At 34.6% G+C, this 22,151-nt stretch overlaps 1 protein-coding gene across 8 annotated transcripts in view; it reads left to right on the top strand.

Annotated features, from left to right (window-relative positions):
- LOC116167803 (transcription factor Sox-13-like) overlaps positions 1–22,151 on the top strand; it is a 275,850-nt gene that overhangs the window by 205,434 nt on the left and 48,265 nt on the right. For all 8 annotated transcript variants that reach the window (XM_031483334.1, XM_031483336.1, XM_031483338.1 and 5 more), the window contains one exon: positions 2,181–2,331. In XM_031483334.1, coding sequence (XP_031339194.1) covers positions 2,181–2,331 — 151 coding nt within the window. The remainder of the gene's footprint in view (positions 1–2,180; positions 2,332–22,151) is intronic.

Genomic DNA, 22,151 nt, shown 5'->3' with positions numbered 1-22,151 from the left:
CGGACGGATTGCAACATTTGGAATTCCGGAACGGTAAAGTGGAACGCTTCCAAGTGCTACAAAACGGAGTGATTGGTAGAAGTGCTACCTATCATCCTACTGGGTCTGCGCTCAACTCCCGCAGATGACTCTGGTTTTGCACCTACATCTCTTGACTACGACGCAACACTCCGCCTGCCGGGAAAATTATTTGCCAGCAGCCCTCATGATTCGGACACAACTAAAATTGCTAAGACACTCAGATTCTCCTTCGAAGATTTCCGACCATCCCAAGCAAAAAAATATGGAAAGCTCAGAATTTTCGTCCAGCTGCATACGTACTCACCGGTTTTTGTGCGAAAAGGATCATACGAGGAACCGCGACACATACTTTGTCATAGAGCTAAAGGGTCGCAACGATCAAGTACCTATCTATCGGTCGTCTGAAGCCAGCATTCACCGATAATCGTGAAACCCAGGAGTCCACTTCACTCCAGCTACCAGATCCTGCCGAGGAAACTGAATCTTCGAACGATGCTCATTCTTCGCATCAGCGTATCAGGTCCGGGAGAGACGTAAATTTTCCCAAAAAGTTTGCCAGCGAAAGGTCTATGGGATTTGGTGGGGGGATCAATTGTAACCAATGCCGTACAGTCTTACTTTAAAAAAACCTAAAATGAGGATTTTCGACAAATCATTGAATCTTGAAGAATATTATCTCAGCGGTAGTGTTTTTTTGAGTAATTATCGAGGTAATTATGTTTTGAAAACTCGGCTTGGCTCTAGTTTTTTGTCCCTCCCTACCTCGAATTCTTTCTTGTATCGTCTACAACACATTATTATGGAACTTAATATTTCGTTTTTTACTTTTGGAAATGTGGTTGAATGAAGGAACTCTGTCAAAGTACCTATCTTAAACTTAATTGAAGAACCATGAAGGGTTTCAAAGCAACTTGCCATTGGAATCTTGAACGTTCCAACGCTTGTTAACTACAGAAATGAAGTACATTGGAGAATCGTGATAAGAAAGCTCCTAAAGCAGCGACTTCTACAGTGAACTAAATAAAAACACGTTGAACGTTGAAAATTTAAGGAGGCAGATATAGGTGTAAAAACCTGAGATCGGTGTTGATTCAAAATGGAAATACGCACTTAATTTTACATTAATTTCCAATAAGTTTGCAAAGGAAATGAAATGGCAATAAATCGGAGCGATTCAAAAAATTTCGTTAACCAGAAGAAATAATACCAAATCCCCAATTACATTCAAATCCTTCCAGCAGAGGTATTATTTGAACTTTCCGGAAGAAATGGATCAATGCTGTTTATTGTTTGTTTTGAATTATTCGATTAGCCAAAATTTTCCGATACGATACGGTTAGACAATTTTTTCAATACATGTACTTGTCATTGGGCCAATTTTGTTTGTAGTTTTGCTTTACTTATCGCAATAACATTGAACCAAATTAAGTAATTTTTAAACAACATTACATGCAAATTCGATACCGCAGTCTACTTGCTCAAGCAGATTTACAGTGAGGCATATCATAACTCCGCTTTTGAATTATTCGAGAACACTCAAATCGCTTTCGAAATTACAATACAAAAGTTTGAGTAAGTTCCTTCGAGCAGATGCGCCATTTTCAATCAGTTCTAACTTTATGTTCATCACGTATGAGTTATTAAAAGCGTTTATTTTAGTATGTTTAAATATAGATTAATATTTATGTACTAATTAAATGCTTGATAAAGTGATTTTGAAGCTCCTTGCGTCCAATATCCGAAATTGTAGGTATTCAGTAATTGGAATGAAATCCATGGGAATCGTTTCAAGAATTTAACCCTATAACAATCGTAAGGTAATGAACTAAAACAAATAGACGTGTAGATTAATAGAAAAGGGACCGTGATAAAAGATTGAAGATAATGTTTAAAGGGAGGCGAAAAATAATAAAAGATAATTAACCTAGAGATGCACCAACGCGATTGGTACAAAGGGACAAAGAAACCGCTATCGCTTTAATCTTTTATTCAAAAACGTTCGACAATGCGTTTTTCTTTTTACATTTGTGTTACATCTTTATGTTTCGTATATTTTCTACATTGTAGAACAAACAAACCCGATTCGCTGATGGGACTACTTCTCTCGCTAAATGTAAGATTTGAGATTACAGCGTGTGTGAGTTTTCATTTTTTTACAGCGACATGGAAAGCGTGGCAGCGTTACAGCAGGCACTTTCGGGAGATAACGTTTTGGAAAAGGAACGAAAAATCTCCGAAATGATCTTGCAGTTGCAAATGCTACGCGGTCAGCTACTGTCTCAAGACCCTCCCCAGCAAGAATCCAACAAGGTAAGCGTTTATAGTATAGGTAGTGTGCGGAAACATAAATTTCTTTCTTTTTGTATGCTTAGTCTATTTTAAAAAACACTTAGTTAAGTAAGTATACGGTCTATAAATATCCGTAATTGTGAACGTAGCGTACACAGCGTGAACGACAATGATATTAAAATTAACGGCGCCATTACAAAACACAAAATTTGTGTTCGCTAAATTTCCATTAAAATAAACATACTCTCGGCTAATAAAATTACATTTCTTGGAGAATAATTAGCAAGTAATATTTGTCTGGAATGAAGTACCATTGATTTAGTAAGTAAGGATAACCACGTTTGATTTTTTGCATCTTAGTCTTTTATTTCCATTTTTTGACTACGGTAAGCGAAAGCCGAAGGTCACTGGACGACCCCCGTCAGTGGACGGTGATCCCAAGACGCAAAAAAAGTTTTTTGGAACTTGTTTTGATGCAGAAAAAATATTATTTATAGAATCGCGTTTGCTTTGCACGATTTTGCTATATTATTGTCATGACAACGCTATCAATTGTTTCTTAATTTGATTTCGTTTTTATTCGCATTTGATATTTTGGGAGAATATTGTATTTCTCGGATTTCTATTAATGATCGTGATACGAGGATGATTTTTGGGATCTCAGAAATGGTGAGAGATAGGAAATCAGTTAAATAGAAGCAAAGTTAGCTTAGAAAGTGACGGAATTCTGGACGATTTCGGAAAAACTGAAATTCGCTATTGACTTTTTGATTTTTTGGGACTTTATTTCAAAAATTTTTTGAATTCAAATGCAACTTTTTCTCCCTTCAAGTTTATTTTTTTTTAATACAGATCTGGCGCATCAGACCGTGCAAGAGTATTGGTATAAATTACACGAAGGGTGGAAGTAATGTGGAACAGGGGTTGTAAAACAAATTGAGGGGTAGCGTGAAGAAGACGGAGGAAAAGTTAATGTAAAATTTCAGCTCATTAAATATATTGCCAAATTATAAGAACGCAACGCAACGATGTCGATCTGGGCAATGCAGAAGCAAATTGTAAAGAAAAACAAGGTGCTATTTCCCTTGCTATCCTAATAATTTTTTCAATTGAATTCTTCAGCGAACACCCCTCCAACTTCTACATGATCCCTCGCAAAACAAGCAACTGCACTTTTTGTCTTTTTTGGTAAAGAAAATGCTCGTAATATTCGCGTTTTTTTTTGCAATTTGAGGAACTTTTTATATTAAAAAAATTGTATTGATTTATGAATATTGGAAATAATTTTATCTTTTTTTACTAGCCATAGACTACATCTATCTAGAGCGGGTAACATTAACTTTTAGAATATGCACTGGCCGCTATCGCCGTTTCACAACCACTCTATTTTTTTGCCCATTTTGAGGTGGTAGTGGTTTAGTGTAAAATAGTCAGGGCCGTATTTTAAAAAACATTGGATGATGGTCTCCAAAAAAGCGAAACGTCGGACTCAAAATCTAATGATCCCAGCTTTTAGTAGAAGAAAAGATGCAATGAGAAAAAAATTTGTTTCACAAATCTTTTCAAATAAAGCGAAATAAAGTCCCCATTTGACCCCAAACTGCACAACTAGGCCTCTTTTTAACCGTCGCATCTGTCGAAATGCCAATGGTCACCTTCGAATGTAACACTTCAAATCGTTTGTGGAGGGCGTGCAGGTATTCACAGTGCTCCTCAAAGGAAATTTGGTGTTTATAGTTCGTTCCGGAATTAGGAGGATTAATTAATCATTAGGATATACAATAATGTCGTTTAATTCTTTGTATAGAAGCAGACAGGAGATTCATCAGGAGGACGCCGTAAATGTCCCGCGCGCATTCTGATTTATTTAATAATCTCGTTACAGGCCGCGGTCCAGAACATTTTGTATTCTTCCTCATTCTGTGATACGATAGATTCGTTTGTATGAGGATGAAATGAAAGATAATAGTCCTAGATCCCTGGGTTCCTAGGCCTTAGTAATTATAAGCTTTGGGGTAGTCTATGTTCACTGTACACACTAATACTACTCCACTGTACATATTTTCTCCATCAGAAAATATCTAAGGTCTGGGGTCCCTGACATCTTGCTCTATTACACAGGGTGGCAATTTGAAAACTTACCACCCCCCATTATTTAATAAATAAACGAGATATTTAAAAAAATCAAAATCCGTTTCGGTAATTCGGAGGGGGAACCTAAATGTAATGCTATTTGGTATGGTTGGAAAGCATTTTTTCAGGGTTTTCCAACAACGTATCACACATCACACATGGGTCAGTATTTAAGATTTAAAAGTTGGGGTGGCTGGGGCGCAGGGGGTTGGAGGGAGTGCGTCGCCAACTATATCATTGTGATTCCCCCTCCGAATTACCGAAACGGATTTTGATTTTTTAAAATATCTCGTTTATTTACTAACACATGGGGGGGTGGTAAGTTTTCAAATTGCCACCCCGTATAAGATAATTAGATAATACGTACTATTATACAATACATTGTGTCCAAGAGAAGGACGTGTATTATGAGGATCTCGGAAACCACAGAAGATAAGACGATGGTTGTGGGTTGTGGGAAAAGTTGCGCAATTTAAAGAGTTAGTATCATGCATTAAAGAAAACCAGAAAATTCCGATTACTTCCGAAGATATGTCAGAAAATCCGAAATTTGCCAATTTCATTTTAATTTTTTCTGATGTTACTTGAACAAAAAAAATAAAAAACCTTTTTCATTGCCACTTTTTGAGCTCTACAAAACGCCGTTGGGAGATATATAACGTTTCTTTTCGGAAAAACTATCAATTTTATTTTTTTATATGGCCCGTAAAAAAGTACATATACTGTATTGAGTAGCATTCTTTATTACATATACAACGATGTACGGTATACAAAAAGAACAAGGGTTGGTTTTAACAGAATGGTGCACCCCCTCACAAAATAATATCTACATTTGCCGCCACCTTTCATGGAAATAATGTATTTATGTACCGGAGCTTGACATTCACACCTGGGTCACACGTGCGAAGAATATATACTTATAATATTTCGGTGTTTGTGGTTTGAGCTTAGGCGCTCCTCTTTGACCAGAAAATGACCTGTCTCATAATAATAAAAATAGTATAGGGGTATAATATTTTGAATGAACAAATTCACCAAATATTTTACGCCCTCACATAAAACAAACCGATTACTCATCGCACAAGCCGATGATAAAATCGTAAAACAAACGCAAACTGGTCCAGAATATATAACTAATCAACTATTTAGTGCAAAAAAATTTAAAACGGTACTCTAGGTATCCAACACCTTGTCGATATAAAGGGACTCGGACCCCTTTGTTCCCTGCAGATATTAGACAGGTAACAGGGTAGGTCACGGGCGAGTAGAAACTGGACCCAAGAAAAAATTAAATTGAGGATCTTTGAGTTTTCTTAACACTTCAAAGTAGTAGTTATCAAATTTTCTTTTATTTCAGTACGATATTGTTATCTCTTAATAAGACAAATTGGGTGGTTTTCCAATTTTATATACTTAATTGAAAGTGAACATTGTGAAAATATACTTGATACCTTAGCTAAAAGTGCCAATAGGAAATAAGGCAATTAAGTTACAATTTTTGACCTATAACATTATTTCGTATTCATTTATATCTTTTGGCACATGGCGCATTCCTTGACAGTAGAAACATAAACCCGACAAGCCCACACTTAAAAAACTAGAAAGAATGATTTATTTCGTTTTTCTTATCTGTGGCTTGTCAGAAGCATTCAAACACGAATTGCTGGAATAAAATAAAAATGTAAAAGAAAGTGATGTAGGTATGTTATACTAATCACTCATAATAAGCGAGATCACTTTGCAAATCTATTTAAAGAGTTTTTATTTGGCTTGGCAGGTGAAAAAGTGTCGATTTTTGTGAACTAACTCGCATTTCTGCACTTTGTATTTTTCTTTTTTATATTTGCTCATGTAAGTTCTTCCATGTAATTCTTTTAACAAAAGCTTAAGAAACAACAGAGCTGATTATCACTGGATATAAGCTCCTTTAAATTTTAATTCAAACCCCCGTTCCAGCAAATGCATTTGCTTATAGTATTGTAACTTTATTTATACTGATTGCAAATAGTAATAAAACACTACAAAAAAAAATGTAATTCTTTGGTTCACTCTATCACTCTATCAATAAAAAAAGTAAAATTTATTAGTGTCTTTTAATGGTTGTCGTTTTTCTAAAGTAGCCAGTATAGGTAGTTCTAATAAAAATAAACAATGCAGTTTTGGCAAACTGGTCCAGAATATATAACTAATCAACAATTTAGTGCAAAAAACTTGGGCATCAACGAACTTTGGACAAAAATAAACATTTTAGTGAAAGACATCTCAATAACCTTTAATGTGATCCTGTTACACCTAACGGCATTACGTACCTTTTTTGCGATGACTGACGTAAATAATCGGAGCAAAAAATTAATTTGTATTCTGTTAAAATACCGCTGATCGTTTAGTTTATATATATTTAAAGCATGATACTTACAACAACATGTATAAAGCAAGTGCTCCGGATTAGGTTTCATGTCATCTGCAAAAATGTTGAGATTTTAAGATGGTTAGTACTCTCGTTATAATGAGAACAATATACTTAATATAATCCCACATTTTCTAATTAACGCAGCCCATATCGAAGAGATGTCATTATGTAGCTTTTAATTGAGATTTTTTAATGACGAACGCAAGCCAACCAATCCCTTAATAAAAGCATTGATTAAACTACCAATGGAAGCTACAAAGAAAATTGAGGGTTTCGATTTCCCTAATGGCAAATGCAAATTTAGTTCTTGGTAAATCAAAACCGATACAAAGAAAGACCAAACAACAAAGTCGACAAAAGGCCTCTCGACAATCAGTGTGTGTGTTGCATATTTTACATTGACTACAACTCGATCTGCATTCAGGTCACCTTGTTGACTTGCTCTTTTGAAGACGCGGACTACACAGAACACAAAAGGGGATTTGAATAGATCCCCTTCCCGAAACATCTTGTAAAAGAGCGGCCCCGGCTGAATTTAATACGGTAATACTACAAGAAAAAGCATAAATTACCTTTATTAAAAAAATTAATGTATTTGTAAAATATATTAATGGCCGTGATCACTTAGGCGAATAATGTGGGAAAGATATTCAAATTAATAGATAAAATCGACAAGATTTAGTTTAGACCAAATTAAAGATTTGAGAAAACAAGTTTGGATAAAAATTAATTAAACGTTGTAGCAGTAAAGTAAATGAAATTATTTTGAGAAACATGCTTAAAGCTTGATCAACACCTCGATTTTCCAACAAGGATCCCGCTGCTTTTCGTCCAGCATCTTCTCTACTAAACCGCTGAATTATGAACAGTTCAAAAACGTTGCTGCTTAAGCGCTGTGTTAATTTTAACATTTTATCATTCCAATCAAGCCTAAACATCTTGTTAGTAAGCGTGTATTTTCCAAACGTTGAACTTTATCGTACAATTCTCGCAATATCAGGTATTACTTAACTTATGCACCTGCTTCTAAATTTCACGGATTTAAAATATCTTAAAAACACGGGTTCTTCCTTTGTAGAACTACCGAAATTGCAACGTGTAACCATAAATCTCCCGCACAAAAATAGCGCTTATAATTTTAATTATGGATCAAGGTGCGCCCCTTCCATGGATTAAACCGGCGAGCTTTCACTTTTGTGATACAAATGTGTGCGAGATTCGTGGCAGCCGCTACTGTAGCATCTCTAACATTAGAAAATTAAGAAAATTTGATGAGAGAAGAGACTTGTAAATTGTTGAATTATTTTTGTATTTGTCAATTGGAATATTTTAAATAAACGAACATAACCTCTTGCTTAAGGTTCCTGAAGAGAGCTTCTGATATTTGTATTAGCGTCAGTAACTTTCGCTATGCAATACAATAAGTCGATAAAATGATTGAAGTTTGGATATAATATACATTTTCTCAAGCTTCGAAACTATTATAGCGCTTGAATCTCAATTTGGACGACACTGGGTTCGTTGTAATTATTGATTTGGCTCTTTGATGATGGAAAACTTTCTTCTATAACAAGGACTTTACGATTACAAAGACTGACTGTTTTTCCAATAATATGCTCAAATAATGGCAATATTGACAAACACCAAAACAATAAGCGGCTACGTAACTAACGATTTACGTCCAACGATCAACGCCTCCACTTCCTTCACAAATTATACGTCGTTGCATGATAAACTGTGACATGTGTTTTCTTATCTTGAAACTAATTACTCGACTAATTAGCTTACGTCGTGATAACAGAACTTCTTATCTCCGACCGGAGATAAATTTTCCAAATCGTACGCACTTACATATTTACAGATGTTTAAACTAATATTTTAACACGTACTAAAATTGAACAAATAAATAACATACCAGGTGATTATTTAAACAAAATGAACAACGCATAAGTAACTAAAACAAAATAAGAATGACACGATCGGAATTGCCTTAATTGTAATATACAATCAAGTTTTAAGGATAAAAATACTTGAAATGCACATAGTGGGTAAAACGTCCGCATAGGCTAGTTTACACAGCAATTTAGCATTGTATACTGTTAAAAAATATATCAACTATGTCTGTAATAATGCCCATCTATCAGAAAAAAAGGCCGTCATTAGACAACGAAATTTTGCAGGGAGTAGGTCGAAGTTAAGGAATTCCGTTGCAATAAACAAAAATTAAAAATATTTATTTCTAAAGCATGAAACAAACGCTTTAATTTTGGGTGTATTACAGGAGTGTTGGATGATGACCCGATAAGGACCCCAAGGTACATTTTTTTCATTTTTTTAGCTCTAAAAATCACCAAAATAATGCCCCCCCCCCCCCGAGCTTAAGAAATTTGATGCTCGTCTGGCACACCTTCGAGGTATAAGCTTCCTATTGCTACAAATTCCAGGACTCTAGGACCATTCCCCTAAAATTAGTTCACCACGGCACCAGAAGTGGGTCCGGACGGACGGACAGACAAAACCCAAATCCAACCAAAATAGGACACACGGTACATACAGACATACGTAAAAAACATTATTCTTTAAACGTTGCTTCAAATGATCTAAAACGTCGACTTTGATGAAATTGTATCATTTACAAAAGACGGTGATCGCAATATAGCCAGGAATATTCCTGTCGCGAATATATTTTAAGAGCGAGTCGACTCATCTGAACACGTCTTTTTTTGAAGGATATATTTTCGATGAAGTACTCATAGACGCCTTTGCTACTTTTCTTTTAAGAAACTAATTTATGACGAATATTCCTTGGCCGATTAACCTGTATATGCCGTTTTGTGTAGCAATATTCCTGAATTTAATGATTTTAATGGTGAAAATCGAAGGGGCAACTCATCTGAGAGCTTTTTTTTGAATGGGAATGTGATTAGGTCCTTTTCAAAAATGCTGGGCATATTCTATGAGAGAGGGGGGGGGGGGTTAACTTGTACGCCGTTTTTCTGGTCTAGGAATATTCAATTCACGGCTTTAATTATCGTGATTATTTTATGGACGAACCCTCTGGGGTTGACCTTCTGATGAGAACGTATTCTGTTGGATAGCAACAACATACTCGTACTCCTCTCGACCGGTTTAGAACACCGAAAACTTTTTTTTAAATAACTCAAAGGCAAAATAGTTCCAAAATGGCTGCCACAAGATGGCACGGTCCTAAGCCAGAGCGGTTTTGGCGAAGTTTAGTACCTATAATTAAGGCGTTCCTTGTCTTGTCGCTTTTATGCCAATTTTTAGATTTTAAAACAACATTTTTTGAAACTTTAGACTCAGTTTATTATTTTCATTATTATTTGGGCAACAATGTTTCTTTAATAGGTACCTTACAGGCTTACACCGTCCAATTTTTTCCATATATTGTGCCCATCATGATGTCTTATAATGGGAATCTCCGAAACCATAGAACCTACCACGATGGTCAGGTGATGCACAGATGCACAGTTAAATAGTTATTATCATGCTTTAAAGAAAACCAAAAAATTCCGATTATTTTCGAAGATATGGCAGAAAAAGCGAAATCATTTTTTTTGCTGATGTTATTTGAACAGATACAACAAAAATTTTAAAAACGCTTTCTTATTTCCTATTTTTGAGCTCGACGAAACACCGTTAAGATCTTCAATACAACGTTTCGTTTGGAGAAATCATCATCACTTATGTTTATATTTTCCGTAAAAAAATTGGATTTTTGATGTACGAAAAACAAACGCAAACGCAAACACACAACGCCCTAATTGTGCGAGAATACTATCGGAGAAATATTCCAAGAAAATTGTGTTCCCATTCTGCAAGCAACATTAAAATCAATATCATATTCAAATTTTCTTATAAACTGAAAATAACTTGTGCTTTGGTTTTGGATTGGCTCAATTTAACATCGCATCCCTTAAAATGACTGAATTCTCGTTCCATAAACGGGCACGGAATAACTTTCTTTGCAATATCCATTGAAATTCTGTTGTTTCCATATAAAAATGTACTGTCAGAAACATGAAAAACCCTCCCTTAGTGGTATAAACTAAAAATGTTCATTTGCCATACTTACTTTTCAAATCCTCGAGTATAATCAGCTCTTGGCAGTTGGGTTTACTTCCCAGTTGTCATTCCTTAATTATGTTTACATTTCCTTTTTTCCAGGGCGACATTTTTAAGTAAACTATAGCCCGGTTAAGTAAGAGAAGGTGCTAATGGACTGCATAAAATTGTAGTTTGTTGTTTATAAGCTTAAGGAATCTCTAGAGCTTAAATAATGGAGATTAGTTCCAGACTGCGAAAAGTAAAGATGGAACACTTCCTTAACATTTTAAAACAATTACCAGCTTTTTGTGTATTTATAAACAAATCAGTCACAATACTGACAACATTGTTTCGATTACCGATCATAGTTTGTTGTGTCAGAAAATACGACGGAAATACCGTGCGCGCGTTCAATTTTAAGTGCAGACAAGATTAATTAAATGCAATTAATCGTAGCCGCCCTTTCGTTTTGCATCAAGATTTTACAGTACGAGATTTTCGTTTTATGCCTCCGATGTATGCGCGATGATGCAAGGAATAATTAAATAGTCGGCATTTAATTGCTAATTACGAAATTATGATTCGCAATTAATTTTCAATTTATATTCGTGTCCGAGCTACTGTTATGCGCGGCGGCTTCATTTTTGTCTACCTGTTGAAGCTAATTTGTTTAAATCTCGTTAATTGTTCGTTTAATAGTGCAATAAAACATAAACGTGTGACGGAACCCACGCGCAGTATCCTTTTCTATTGGCTGGCACATTATTTCTCATGCAGCGTATTGGTCACCTGATGACAGATGAGTTGTTTTGTTGGGTCCGTTATACGACAGGTGGGATAATAATGGGTATGCCAGACAATGGCGATACGAAAATATGTCCGCCAAAGTGCCAAACGTGCAAGTAAATTCGATGATCGTGAGCCGTTTTCACCTATAACCTTACGAAACGAAATTTTGCGCAACGAGGCCAATAAACATGGTTTTTGATTATAATTGGAATGCGCGATGGCTCGATTTTATAGCATTTCATTTTATTATGAAAGTAACGCTGATTGAATTGCGGCATAAATGCATCTTCTTAAAAGCATTTTATGGCCTTAAGAGGGGGAAAAGTGAATCTTGTGGCTGATAAGCGTTATTCAAATGTCGCGATTAAACCGACTTGCTTTATTTTAACATGTCCGTGCAAATCTACCCACATCTCCTTAAACTCCAAGTTTTATATTCACGATGTTCATATAATGCAATGAGCTTCAAGAACCTGCAAGATGTAGGAAGATACTTAATTACATACGTTCCTATATTGACAATCTATACTAATTAATTCACTTTATTTTCGATAGTGTTTTGCTCATGCTATCATTTTTCTATTCTATTTCTGTTAATCATCTATTGTTACCTATTTTTTTAAGTTTTAGTCTTAAAATTCTAGTCTTTACGTAATTTATAATCCCGAAAAGTTATTAATTTCAAATTCCTCGTTTTGATATAACATCCAAACTATATCAAAAGCCCACGGACCATTTAGTCTGTACGTCCATGAGCCTGGAGGACGAGGTCCTATAATCCAATAAGCAGAGGCTCTTGAAAATTGATTTATAAATCTACCTGTAGCACATTTTAGGCTTTTTAGTCTGAAAATTAAAAATGTACCTACTTATACCTTCCTTGCATTAAGGGATTTTTTACTGGAACATACTTATTAGAAGAGCTGTGAATTCTATGCACGAAATAATGGTAAAATATGCGCATACATATGCGGAAAATTAGTGCAAAATATACAAACAGTTTTGATGTATATGCAAACATATGCAAAATTATATATCTTGCATAATTTCCAAAAAAAAAGGAATTACGGTGAACACTAGCAACATCTTATATTTCTCTAAGAAATGATTGCCTACTGTCTCTAGGTATAACAATTAATTTATAAGCACTTTACCATAGAGGAAATACAACTATGGCACTACGCACAGAAACTTCTCTCTAAGTCTCTACATCAACAGAAGTAATAGGTGCATCAGAAAGGGCCAACAAAATATTGGGAGTAATTTCCAAACCTTCCACAATATCACCCATCAACACCGTAGAGACCCTTTTTAAAATTTACAAGTTTTATTTAGTTTTTTTGAAATTTGTTTATTAGATTAATAGTCAGTTAACAAAACCTCTTGCTTTTTGAGCTCCAAAAATAGTTTGGAAATGAAATTACACATCAATTAAATCAATAACTCTTCCTTCCGGCTATTGCAGTATGTTTCATGATCGCATCCATTATGAAAATTCGCAAAAGTGGATTAAAAATTCAAATAAATCCATTAAAACTAGCAAAAATTTAAATACATCTTAAAATATGCAAAATATGCGATGTAAATGCAACGAATATCAAAATATGCAAGATATGAAAAGATAAATTGGGTTTAATCGCTTCAAAATGTTGCAAATCGAAAATGCGCCCAATCCCGTACGAGTACAACCAAAAATAAACGATATGCATTTTGCATACATTCACAGGTTTAATATTACAATCATAACGCGGGTGCGGAAAAGAAGCAGAATATTTTTGAGAGTTTCCTTTAGTCATTTTGCAATCTCCCTTCACTTTTATAAAAAGCATCAAAAGGATTTTAAGAAACATTTACTCCATAAAAAAGATTTAATTCATGAAAATTGCCAATAATTTTTTTCCTTAATTCGTTCCAGCTTTGGTACTTAACTCACATTAACAATCAATTAAGAGGAGCATTATCCTTTTTGGTCATTAGTAAGGTATAGGTAATGCTTTGGGTCTGCAATCTTTTTGACTTACGTACCTACTCCTTTTTTTTAAAAAAAAACTTCATCCGCATGTGATTTTTAAATTCTATAGGTATATCTAAGTATAGATTTCTTCGAAAATTTTAGTAAACGCATACCCTTCCCAAAATAAATTATCCATATATGTAGCAATTGAAATTCTTATCACAGTTCTCAGTTTTGAAAATGCAAAAACTTAATTTTTTAATAAAACGCCTCTGTGTTCTGGTCTATAGCCTAGGTCCTACTTAGGTAAGAAAAACCATTATCGGAAAGTTATGTTAACACCCCTCCCCCTGGTGATGATAACATAACCTCCCTTCAAAACCTTCCAACAAAAAAAATCGATAACCTTTTACCTATACATCTTAGTACCCTTATGGTCGTATTCTGGAAATGTAAATGGTACTGTCGTGTACCGAGCGATATTCCATACCCTCCCGACCCCCCGGTAACATTTTCTTCCACAACCTATTTAGGCTTCAGGGCTCGCATGACAGTTGTTCGGGAAGGGGAGTCTATTTTTTTGACTTTCAAAAGACAGTTTCTATTGTGAAACAGGATCTTCTTAAATGTACAAAAAACTTAAATAATTTCAAATCTCAGGTATAGAATTTTAGAGATGGGATTGGAGTTGTGAATTGTAGTAGTAGTAGTAATTATAAATGTGATTTGTGAATTTTGAATTAATTTCTAATTGGCAGGGTGCGATCAAATCGTCCTATAAATTGTAAGTGCCACTTCTCAGGAATCATCGAATTCGAATTCTTTTTTGGAATCACCCTAGATCATTTCTGGAAACTCAAAATTTGTCTATAGCATTCTTTGAGACCCCGTTAACAAATTTTAGGAATTTTTCAAGAATAATAATCTTTTTGAAACGAATTTTTGGCCCTTCCAAAAAAACCCTTCCAATTACCTTCTAAAGATCTTCCATTTAAGTCTTATATGCTTACGTTCCTATTTGTTTTTTCTTCTATAGAAGCAACCTCCTTAGAAATGAACTTATGTTTGGGAGTGTTCATCGAAATTGTCTTTGAATCCCAGGAGCCACAGTAAAAATCCCCTCTGCAATGAAGTCTTCTTGGAATTTTTAGGAATCGTCATAGAAGTCTTAGAAATTTAAATTAAAATAAATAAATAAAAATAAAATAAAATACCTTTTCATAAACCTTAGTTTTAAGCACAGGTCTTTGAACTTTCTCACAATATTTTACCCTATTTTCTGTCTAGAAATCTCTTTAAAAGCATTTTTATTTCATAGAATTTAAGGGTCATCGGAAGGGACTTTCGAAACAATTAACACCGATAACAAGAGCAAGATAAGGATAGATGAAGCACTCCTAACAATAAGCACTCTTCGAAACTCGCTTAAATTAACTTAAAAGGAAAGTAATTGACGATATAGTTGCATTTCGTAATGCATATGGTAAGAAATAAAGAAGTAGGTAGTCGTGGAAGTAATAAAGGAATTGTAATAGTGAGACTAAGAGTTTCAATTAACCATGTTTTTTTTTCTATTTAGGGATTATGAGTATTATCTATATGAATGTGTTAATTCATTCTTATTTTCGTTTCGGCGCGAGGGGGGTGGGGGGGGGGGGGGTTGGTTAACTTTCCTAATTCCGTAACTGAAAACAAACAGGGAAAATCGGAATCCGTTTTTTTTTAATTATCCTCGAAATTATCAATATCGAATAAGGTCCTCGTTTGGTGATTTTATTTATTTCTAAGCTTCTTTTTAAGCTCTATAAAGCGCGCTTTTTGCCTTTACACTGCGATTGAATCGGTGATTTTTTCTAAAAACTTACTAATCCTGTTTCCAGTTTTTCCGTTCCAGAATACAGAATGTCATTGGTGAAGTCCACACTACAAACCTATTCAATTATTTTAAAAATCATATTACTTTTAATAACAAAAAAGGGTATTTGAATAAACTCTCCTTGACGCTCAAATGGATTTAGAAATATCACCGAAATTTGTTTGAACGTTGTTCGTGGTTTAATTGTATCTACTTCCAATACTCACCACAAAATTGACAAACTGTATATTATCACAGATTTAAATAGTATATATTTACATCTGTGATATTATTAATGAATATAATAACGCTTTCCTTCCACTTTCGGGAAAAAGTTTTCTCTTGTCTGCTCTTCGCCCCATAACTGTTCAGAAATGATTTTCTAATGTCTTACTCGTATGTGACTTTTATGTATCTTCATTTTCTCGTGTTTAGGTATACATAGGTACATAAATGAGACAGTAATTTTAGGTCAGCCTGGCACACATTTTATAAGAAAGTTGCACTTTGGTAGGCAACACATGATACACAGTAATGAATTTCGTTTTTTTATAATTGCACTAAATATGCAATGAAACGCAAAAATGCTGATACAGAAAACTTTTGTCACGCCTTATGTAAAGTATTTACTTCTCGCACGCTATGTGCCCTAATACGTCACCGATTTTCAGTATCGGAAAAAATTAAGTTAGTACTTATTTCAATTTGACAATTGAAAATTGTTGGGTCATATTTAAGGCAGGTGTCATCTTGGGGTAGGAATTCAAAAAAAATTCAAAATCGGAAATAACATCCGAACACCTGTGTAAATTCGTTCGTTTCAACTTGCTGTGTATTTATCGTTGCTGAATAGAATTAAACGCATCAAGAAAGAAAGAAGAGACGCAAATTTTTCGGGCTCTCGAGATGTTTAACATAACATTTTGTTTTGGATCGCTTTGGACGTACACATCATATACCTAACCATCCATATTTTGCGCCACTTACAACATGATCACAAAAATTTTAATTTTAGCTTCTTGTGTTTCTTGTTTCGCCTTTTGTTACTCAAATATGAAAGAAGGTAAGAATTTTATTAGAAATTGAAAACTACATATTCGTCCAAAGTAGTTTTGTCCTCCAACTCAGGTTTTGTACGGTGGAAGTGTTATAGTTTTTCCTTATTATAACAGTCAATGCTATAACGGGCATATGTTTAATTTGAATTTGTATTTTGTGCTGTACCTGTACTGCCGAGTATACTACTTTTGTACGCTTCATTGTGTGTCACTATACATTTTGTAGATTTAATTAGATACATTTGAAGGTTAATATGTGAATACCAATATTAGCAAATCCGTAAAACTAAAATACCTATTTTTTAATAAAAATGAGAATAGTCAAATAAAACGTGCATAAAATGAGCGTAATTCATATTTCGAGATTTGCTGCTCTCGGTGACTATATCCATCCAAATAGCATACAAATAGTGCAACAATTCTTCGTTAAACATTATTGTCCCAGATTGCGGAAAAAAATGGAATCAGGCACACAAAAGGCTCATAATTAAGATGAACTCTCAAACTGAAAATTAGACTTTCTCTAACTATTTTGAATATATTAGAAAAACGGCATTTGATAGATAAACTTTTGAGAAAATATTATTTCAAGGCGATACCAAGCTCTTGTCCGTTGTATATTAGGTGTCTCCAGTTTATTGACACGGTCAATTCCATCCAGCTGATGGAGTTACGTTAGCTTTTCATGTCGAAAGTGCAAAGTGATATTTAGATTAGGCACAGTCAGTTTTGTCTGGAACAACTGCGATCTCCACAAAGATTTCTTCAAGAAATTGTCGCTCTTCAGAAACGATACGTATTTTATGATGGAGCTGAAAGCAGTTTGGAATCGAAACCGTACATGAGAACGTGAAGTGTGGATAAATATTTGTAAATTCTCACATAAACAAAATATTTTAAAATATTCTTAAGTATAGTACACTGAAAAAAATGACTTCCTTGTGGTAACAAATTTAGAATTGCTACATGCATATTGTTGCAGCAGCAAAAAGAAATGGTTTTTAGAACTAAATAATTTACTGCTTTAGTTTTCCCAAGTAGTTGCGATTTCCTGGGGTTAATAATGAAACTTTGTTGGAGGATAGCAAACATTTTTTGTTAAGAGCGCCAACGAGAATTTTGCATTGATTCCATGAACATAAAAGTATGCCTTCATAACAAAAAGCAGTTTGCTGATAAACCTAATACCACTGTATTTGTGACAACATACTAAATTCCTTAACTTGAAGGACGAAAATAATATAAAATTTTATTTATAATACTGCAATCATGCAATTCCCAAGTAGTTGACAGGATGTGCTTATCTCACCTTGCCTTGCATGTCCCAGAGTGCCAGCCAGATGTGAGAGGACATCATTACAAAGTACTCTGTGACCCTGTCCAGTGTCATAATTACTAGCTCATTTTTTCATGGTAAGTCGCCAATCTTGTACCTACTGAATTTCGGTTATTTACATTACGAACTTTTAGTATTTTAATGTTTTTTCAATGGCTGAACAAAGTGTAGGTGATATATTGGAACAATGGGGATTCCCGGAACTACTTTTGGTGTTTGAAGGTAAGTGTAACTTTAATCCATAAATTGTTTTGAACTATCTTTTGTTTTCCGGCATTTTCATTTTTAGATTTTTCGAACAACGACAACTCGAAAAGTGCCGGTCTGATCAGAAACTGGTCGAGGAACTTTTTATTCAGTTTTCTTTGTATAACACCATCCCATAGTCCGTGTGCGCGAATTTCGAAACACGCTGTATATGTAAAAGCTGTTTACATGTAGTGTAGGTAAGTTTTAATCTCGGTTTTAATTTAAGTGTTTTATATTTTGTCTTTGGAGATGTTAATGATAAAAAAGTTTTTTTTTTGTAGTTAGGTAAACAGTAAGTGATTTAATAAATGTGTATTTTAAAAAAAAAGTGATTTGTTTTAATTGACATCACCAAAACGCGTGGACGATGCAGACAGAGCGGAAAATTTATTGTTCCAACCAGGATTCATAGTTAATCCAACTAATCATTTGAGACAATTTATGAGTTTCCAGCATAAAGGGTATGCTACTACAACAAAGATAAAAAAGGACAAATTAGGAGGTCCAGCAAATACTCGTTAGTTTATATAACAATACCGCTATGTTGCTGCGACTAAGCATTACTTGTTACAGGGACAAATTTTTTTGCAAGCTTATTTAGTTCCTCAAACAAAAATGGTATGCTTTCTTAACTAACTTGTATAATTTGTCACAAGTAATTGTTTTAGCTACTGGAACAAATTTACTTCCAACAAGTTATGTTGATTTCCTACAGCAAATAATTTTGTTGAGGCTATAGCTACTAAAAAAATTAGTTGGAGTAACTAATTGTTAGTTGCGACAACATTTCTTTTTTTTCAGTGTAATAATACTTGTCATCCGCATAGACATATTTCAATTAGGCAGTGGATCCAGTACTTATAAATCACTTAGAAATTCTAAATAACTTATTAGGTTAAAAAACCTAGTCGAGCATCTTTATTTTAGTTAGATACAATAATAAATCTTGGAGGAAAAAAAATATTATAACAAGATGCGCGGTCCCGTGTAAATTAATGGACTTATGCTCGTGCATAGCTAAATGTGTTATATTGAAAATCCCAGTAAGGAGATACGTTGTTAAACGTATACCAATTTATCAATAGTCAACCGAAATTGAAAAATTGACATATTTAATTATATAAACATACAAAGAACCTCGCACTTTTTCTACGGAACATTTCGTTTGGTATTGTAGTCACGTTTAAGAATCCATTTTGGATTTATTTAAGTTTGTTAAATAAAAGTGATTCTCGATGGATGAAGGTGGTTTTTATTTCGTGTTTGACATACACATTACTTTTAACGATTTGCTCTAGCTACTTTGTAAAGGTATGAAAAATTTAATTTATGGTTATCTTTAACCTTTTACTTCTATTAAGCTAAAAGCGATGCTGCTTTAATAGATACTCGTAAACCGTATAGTTAAAAAGATCGAATGGACATTATTAAGTTTATTACTATGACCATTCCTTTAAACTTCGATCGTCAAATAAAACAATTACATTGGCGTAAGTATTTATTCTTGCCGTTTAAAATACTTTACCCGGCTTTATTACATCCCGGTTTGAGAATTTAACGTTGCAACAATTTAAGGAATTTTCATTACAGCTTTTTGATCGCCTGTACTAAGTGGTCGCGCTGGCAGCTAAGTATCTCGACAAGGAAAAGTTTCACCGAATAAACAACCGAATTTATTTATAATAAGAAGAGAAAAAAAGGAAAGCTTTCTATATAAAACAAAGGTGTAGGAAGCACGAAGTTTATTTATGTTTAAGTGCCGACGTTTTGTGCCATCTCCATGTTAATTGTCTTCAAGAAGTTTAACCAACAAATTGATAAACTTTATATCGGGCGAAATTGTTTTTCTGTCACGGTAATTCAATCACACATAAAAGGTGAATAGATAATTACTCGATCAGCTGTGATTTGGCTCGCGTTCACGACCCGGGTGGATAACACTTCTCACGTGGTCCTCCAGTTTAAGCTTTTTCGCTGTGGTTTCTTTCTTATACGATGTAGCACAGCTCCGAGACCAGAACGACAAAAGATTTTTTTGATTAGTTTTTACTGATTCTGTGCGTCGGTCGCGAGTGACCACGTCTATACCAGCTGAGAATAGTACTCTTTGCTGAATGCATACGGCGCTTAGAGAGAGTTACTTAATAATTTCGTTTTTGAATATTATCTATATTTAGTAACCCAAATTATGCTTATTTGGTAATGAAGAATACGTTGATTTCTGATCAGATTTCTCAAGGAAAATGCTTTCTTTGTATATGGATTTATTGACCACTATATCCATCAACAATGTTGATCATTTTAGATTCAGATTTTTGGATTCCTGGGCTCGCACCATAGACTTAAAAGTTAAAACCAAGTGTAACAATAGGTATATTATTAATCAATGGAACATGTCGTTTCAAATCATCGTCATGAATCGTGTTTTCAATGAACAACCTTAGGTATTAATCGCTGCGACCAGGGCCGCCGATAAGGGGGATAAGCCGGAGCAAATGCCCCGGGGCCCGACCAAAAAAGATTTTGAAACCTGATTTTCTATTGTATTTTTTAACATAAATCTTTGCGAATAGTGATCCTGACCTATGTGCTGAAGCACGAAGTCAGGTTACTACTTACGTCCGTAAATAAGTTTGTTTACAGGCTCGGGTGCCCGACAAGACTAGTGCATATCCAATCTCAATATGAAAGAAAATTTTAAAAAATGCACAGCATTAGATTAAAGGAACCATAACAAAAATGAGAATCGATAGATCGGTCTCGGCACATAAGCTCTTGAAGCCCAACTTGCTAAATTATGATCAAATGATATCAACTGTTGCTAATAAGAAAATCTGCAGAGGGACTTTGTAACCTGGTTATTAGAATTATGAACATTTTATTTTATTTTGCTTTTATTTTTGAGTGGGCGGGGTTTCAGCCAAGGCTGCTTTACCAACCCAACCCACAATACATTTACAAATATCCATGCTCGAACCCGGATTCGAACCAGGGAGCCTTACCACCACAGTTCAGCTTTAACTGAACTGCGCCGCACGGGCATACTGCACAATAAATTAGGAAAATTGCGGTACTTGTATAACAATTATTCAAATGTTGAATCCAAGAAGTAAAGAATTAATTTTCATTCGTTATTTAATTAGTTTAAGAGAATGGATATGCAGATATCTATTCCTGAAATTGTTCGAAAATGAGAAAATAGTGTTTATAAACAATATTTCACATTTAATTACTTTCCAAAACGAACCGGAATCGGTTCGGAAAATGAACAGAATCTGGAACTATATTGTATTATTATTTTTCGGAACCGAAACTAAAGAACGCGATTATACACAGTTACGAACCAATCGTCATAACGAGCCTAACCTGATAAAAGGTTCCAGTTGAATCGATCTTTTAAGCGACCTATTTCTAGACGATTTAATTGGCTCTGCAACTGCAAAATTGCCTGAAGATTAGGGTCCTAACGTGGCTGAAACTGAGATGAGTCAGTAGAGTCGCTATTTTGGGAAGGATCATAGGTTCGAATAACAGATTTTACTTGAACCGCTGAATCAACAAAACCAGCTTTTACAATTTCCACACTTAAAAAAATCCGGGTTTTGTCTTTAGTAATTGTGGAATCGGCAGTTCTGTGCCCTGTCTCAACCCAAGGGCTAAGTGGGTGTGTGCCATTACGCACCGTGCGCACTGAATTTTCAAACCCAGGCATTGTTAAAGTTTATTCCTCTACTACAATGGAACGTCTCATTACATAATTCACTGCCGCACTCCACAATTTGAACAATATGAATCAAAAGACGAACTACGGACTGTTTTTTAACTCAGAAAATCACAAAATAGCGCAAACAAAATACGGACACACATCTACCGATTAATGACAGAACAGACACGAACCGCACTGGTGATGTCCTGAACTCTTTGCCTAACTTCCGTTCACTTTCCTTGTCTATCGCGTAGCATGCAACAGTGATTGTGATCGCATTTCT

The sequence above is a fragment of the Photinus pyralis genome, unplaced genomic scaffold, assembly GCF_008802855.1.
Source record: "Photinus pyralis isolate 1611_PpyrPB1 unplaced genomic scaffold, Ppyr1.3 Ppyr1.4_LG4, whole genome shotgun sequence".
NCBI classification, from domain to species: domain Eukaryota; kingdom Metazoa; phylum Arthropoda; class Insecta; order Coleoptera; family Lampyridae; genus Photinus; species Photinus pyralis.
Note: the sequence above shows the minus strand (reverse complement) of the source record. Positions and strands in the feature narration are given on the sequence as shown.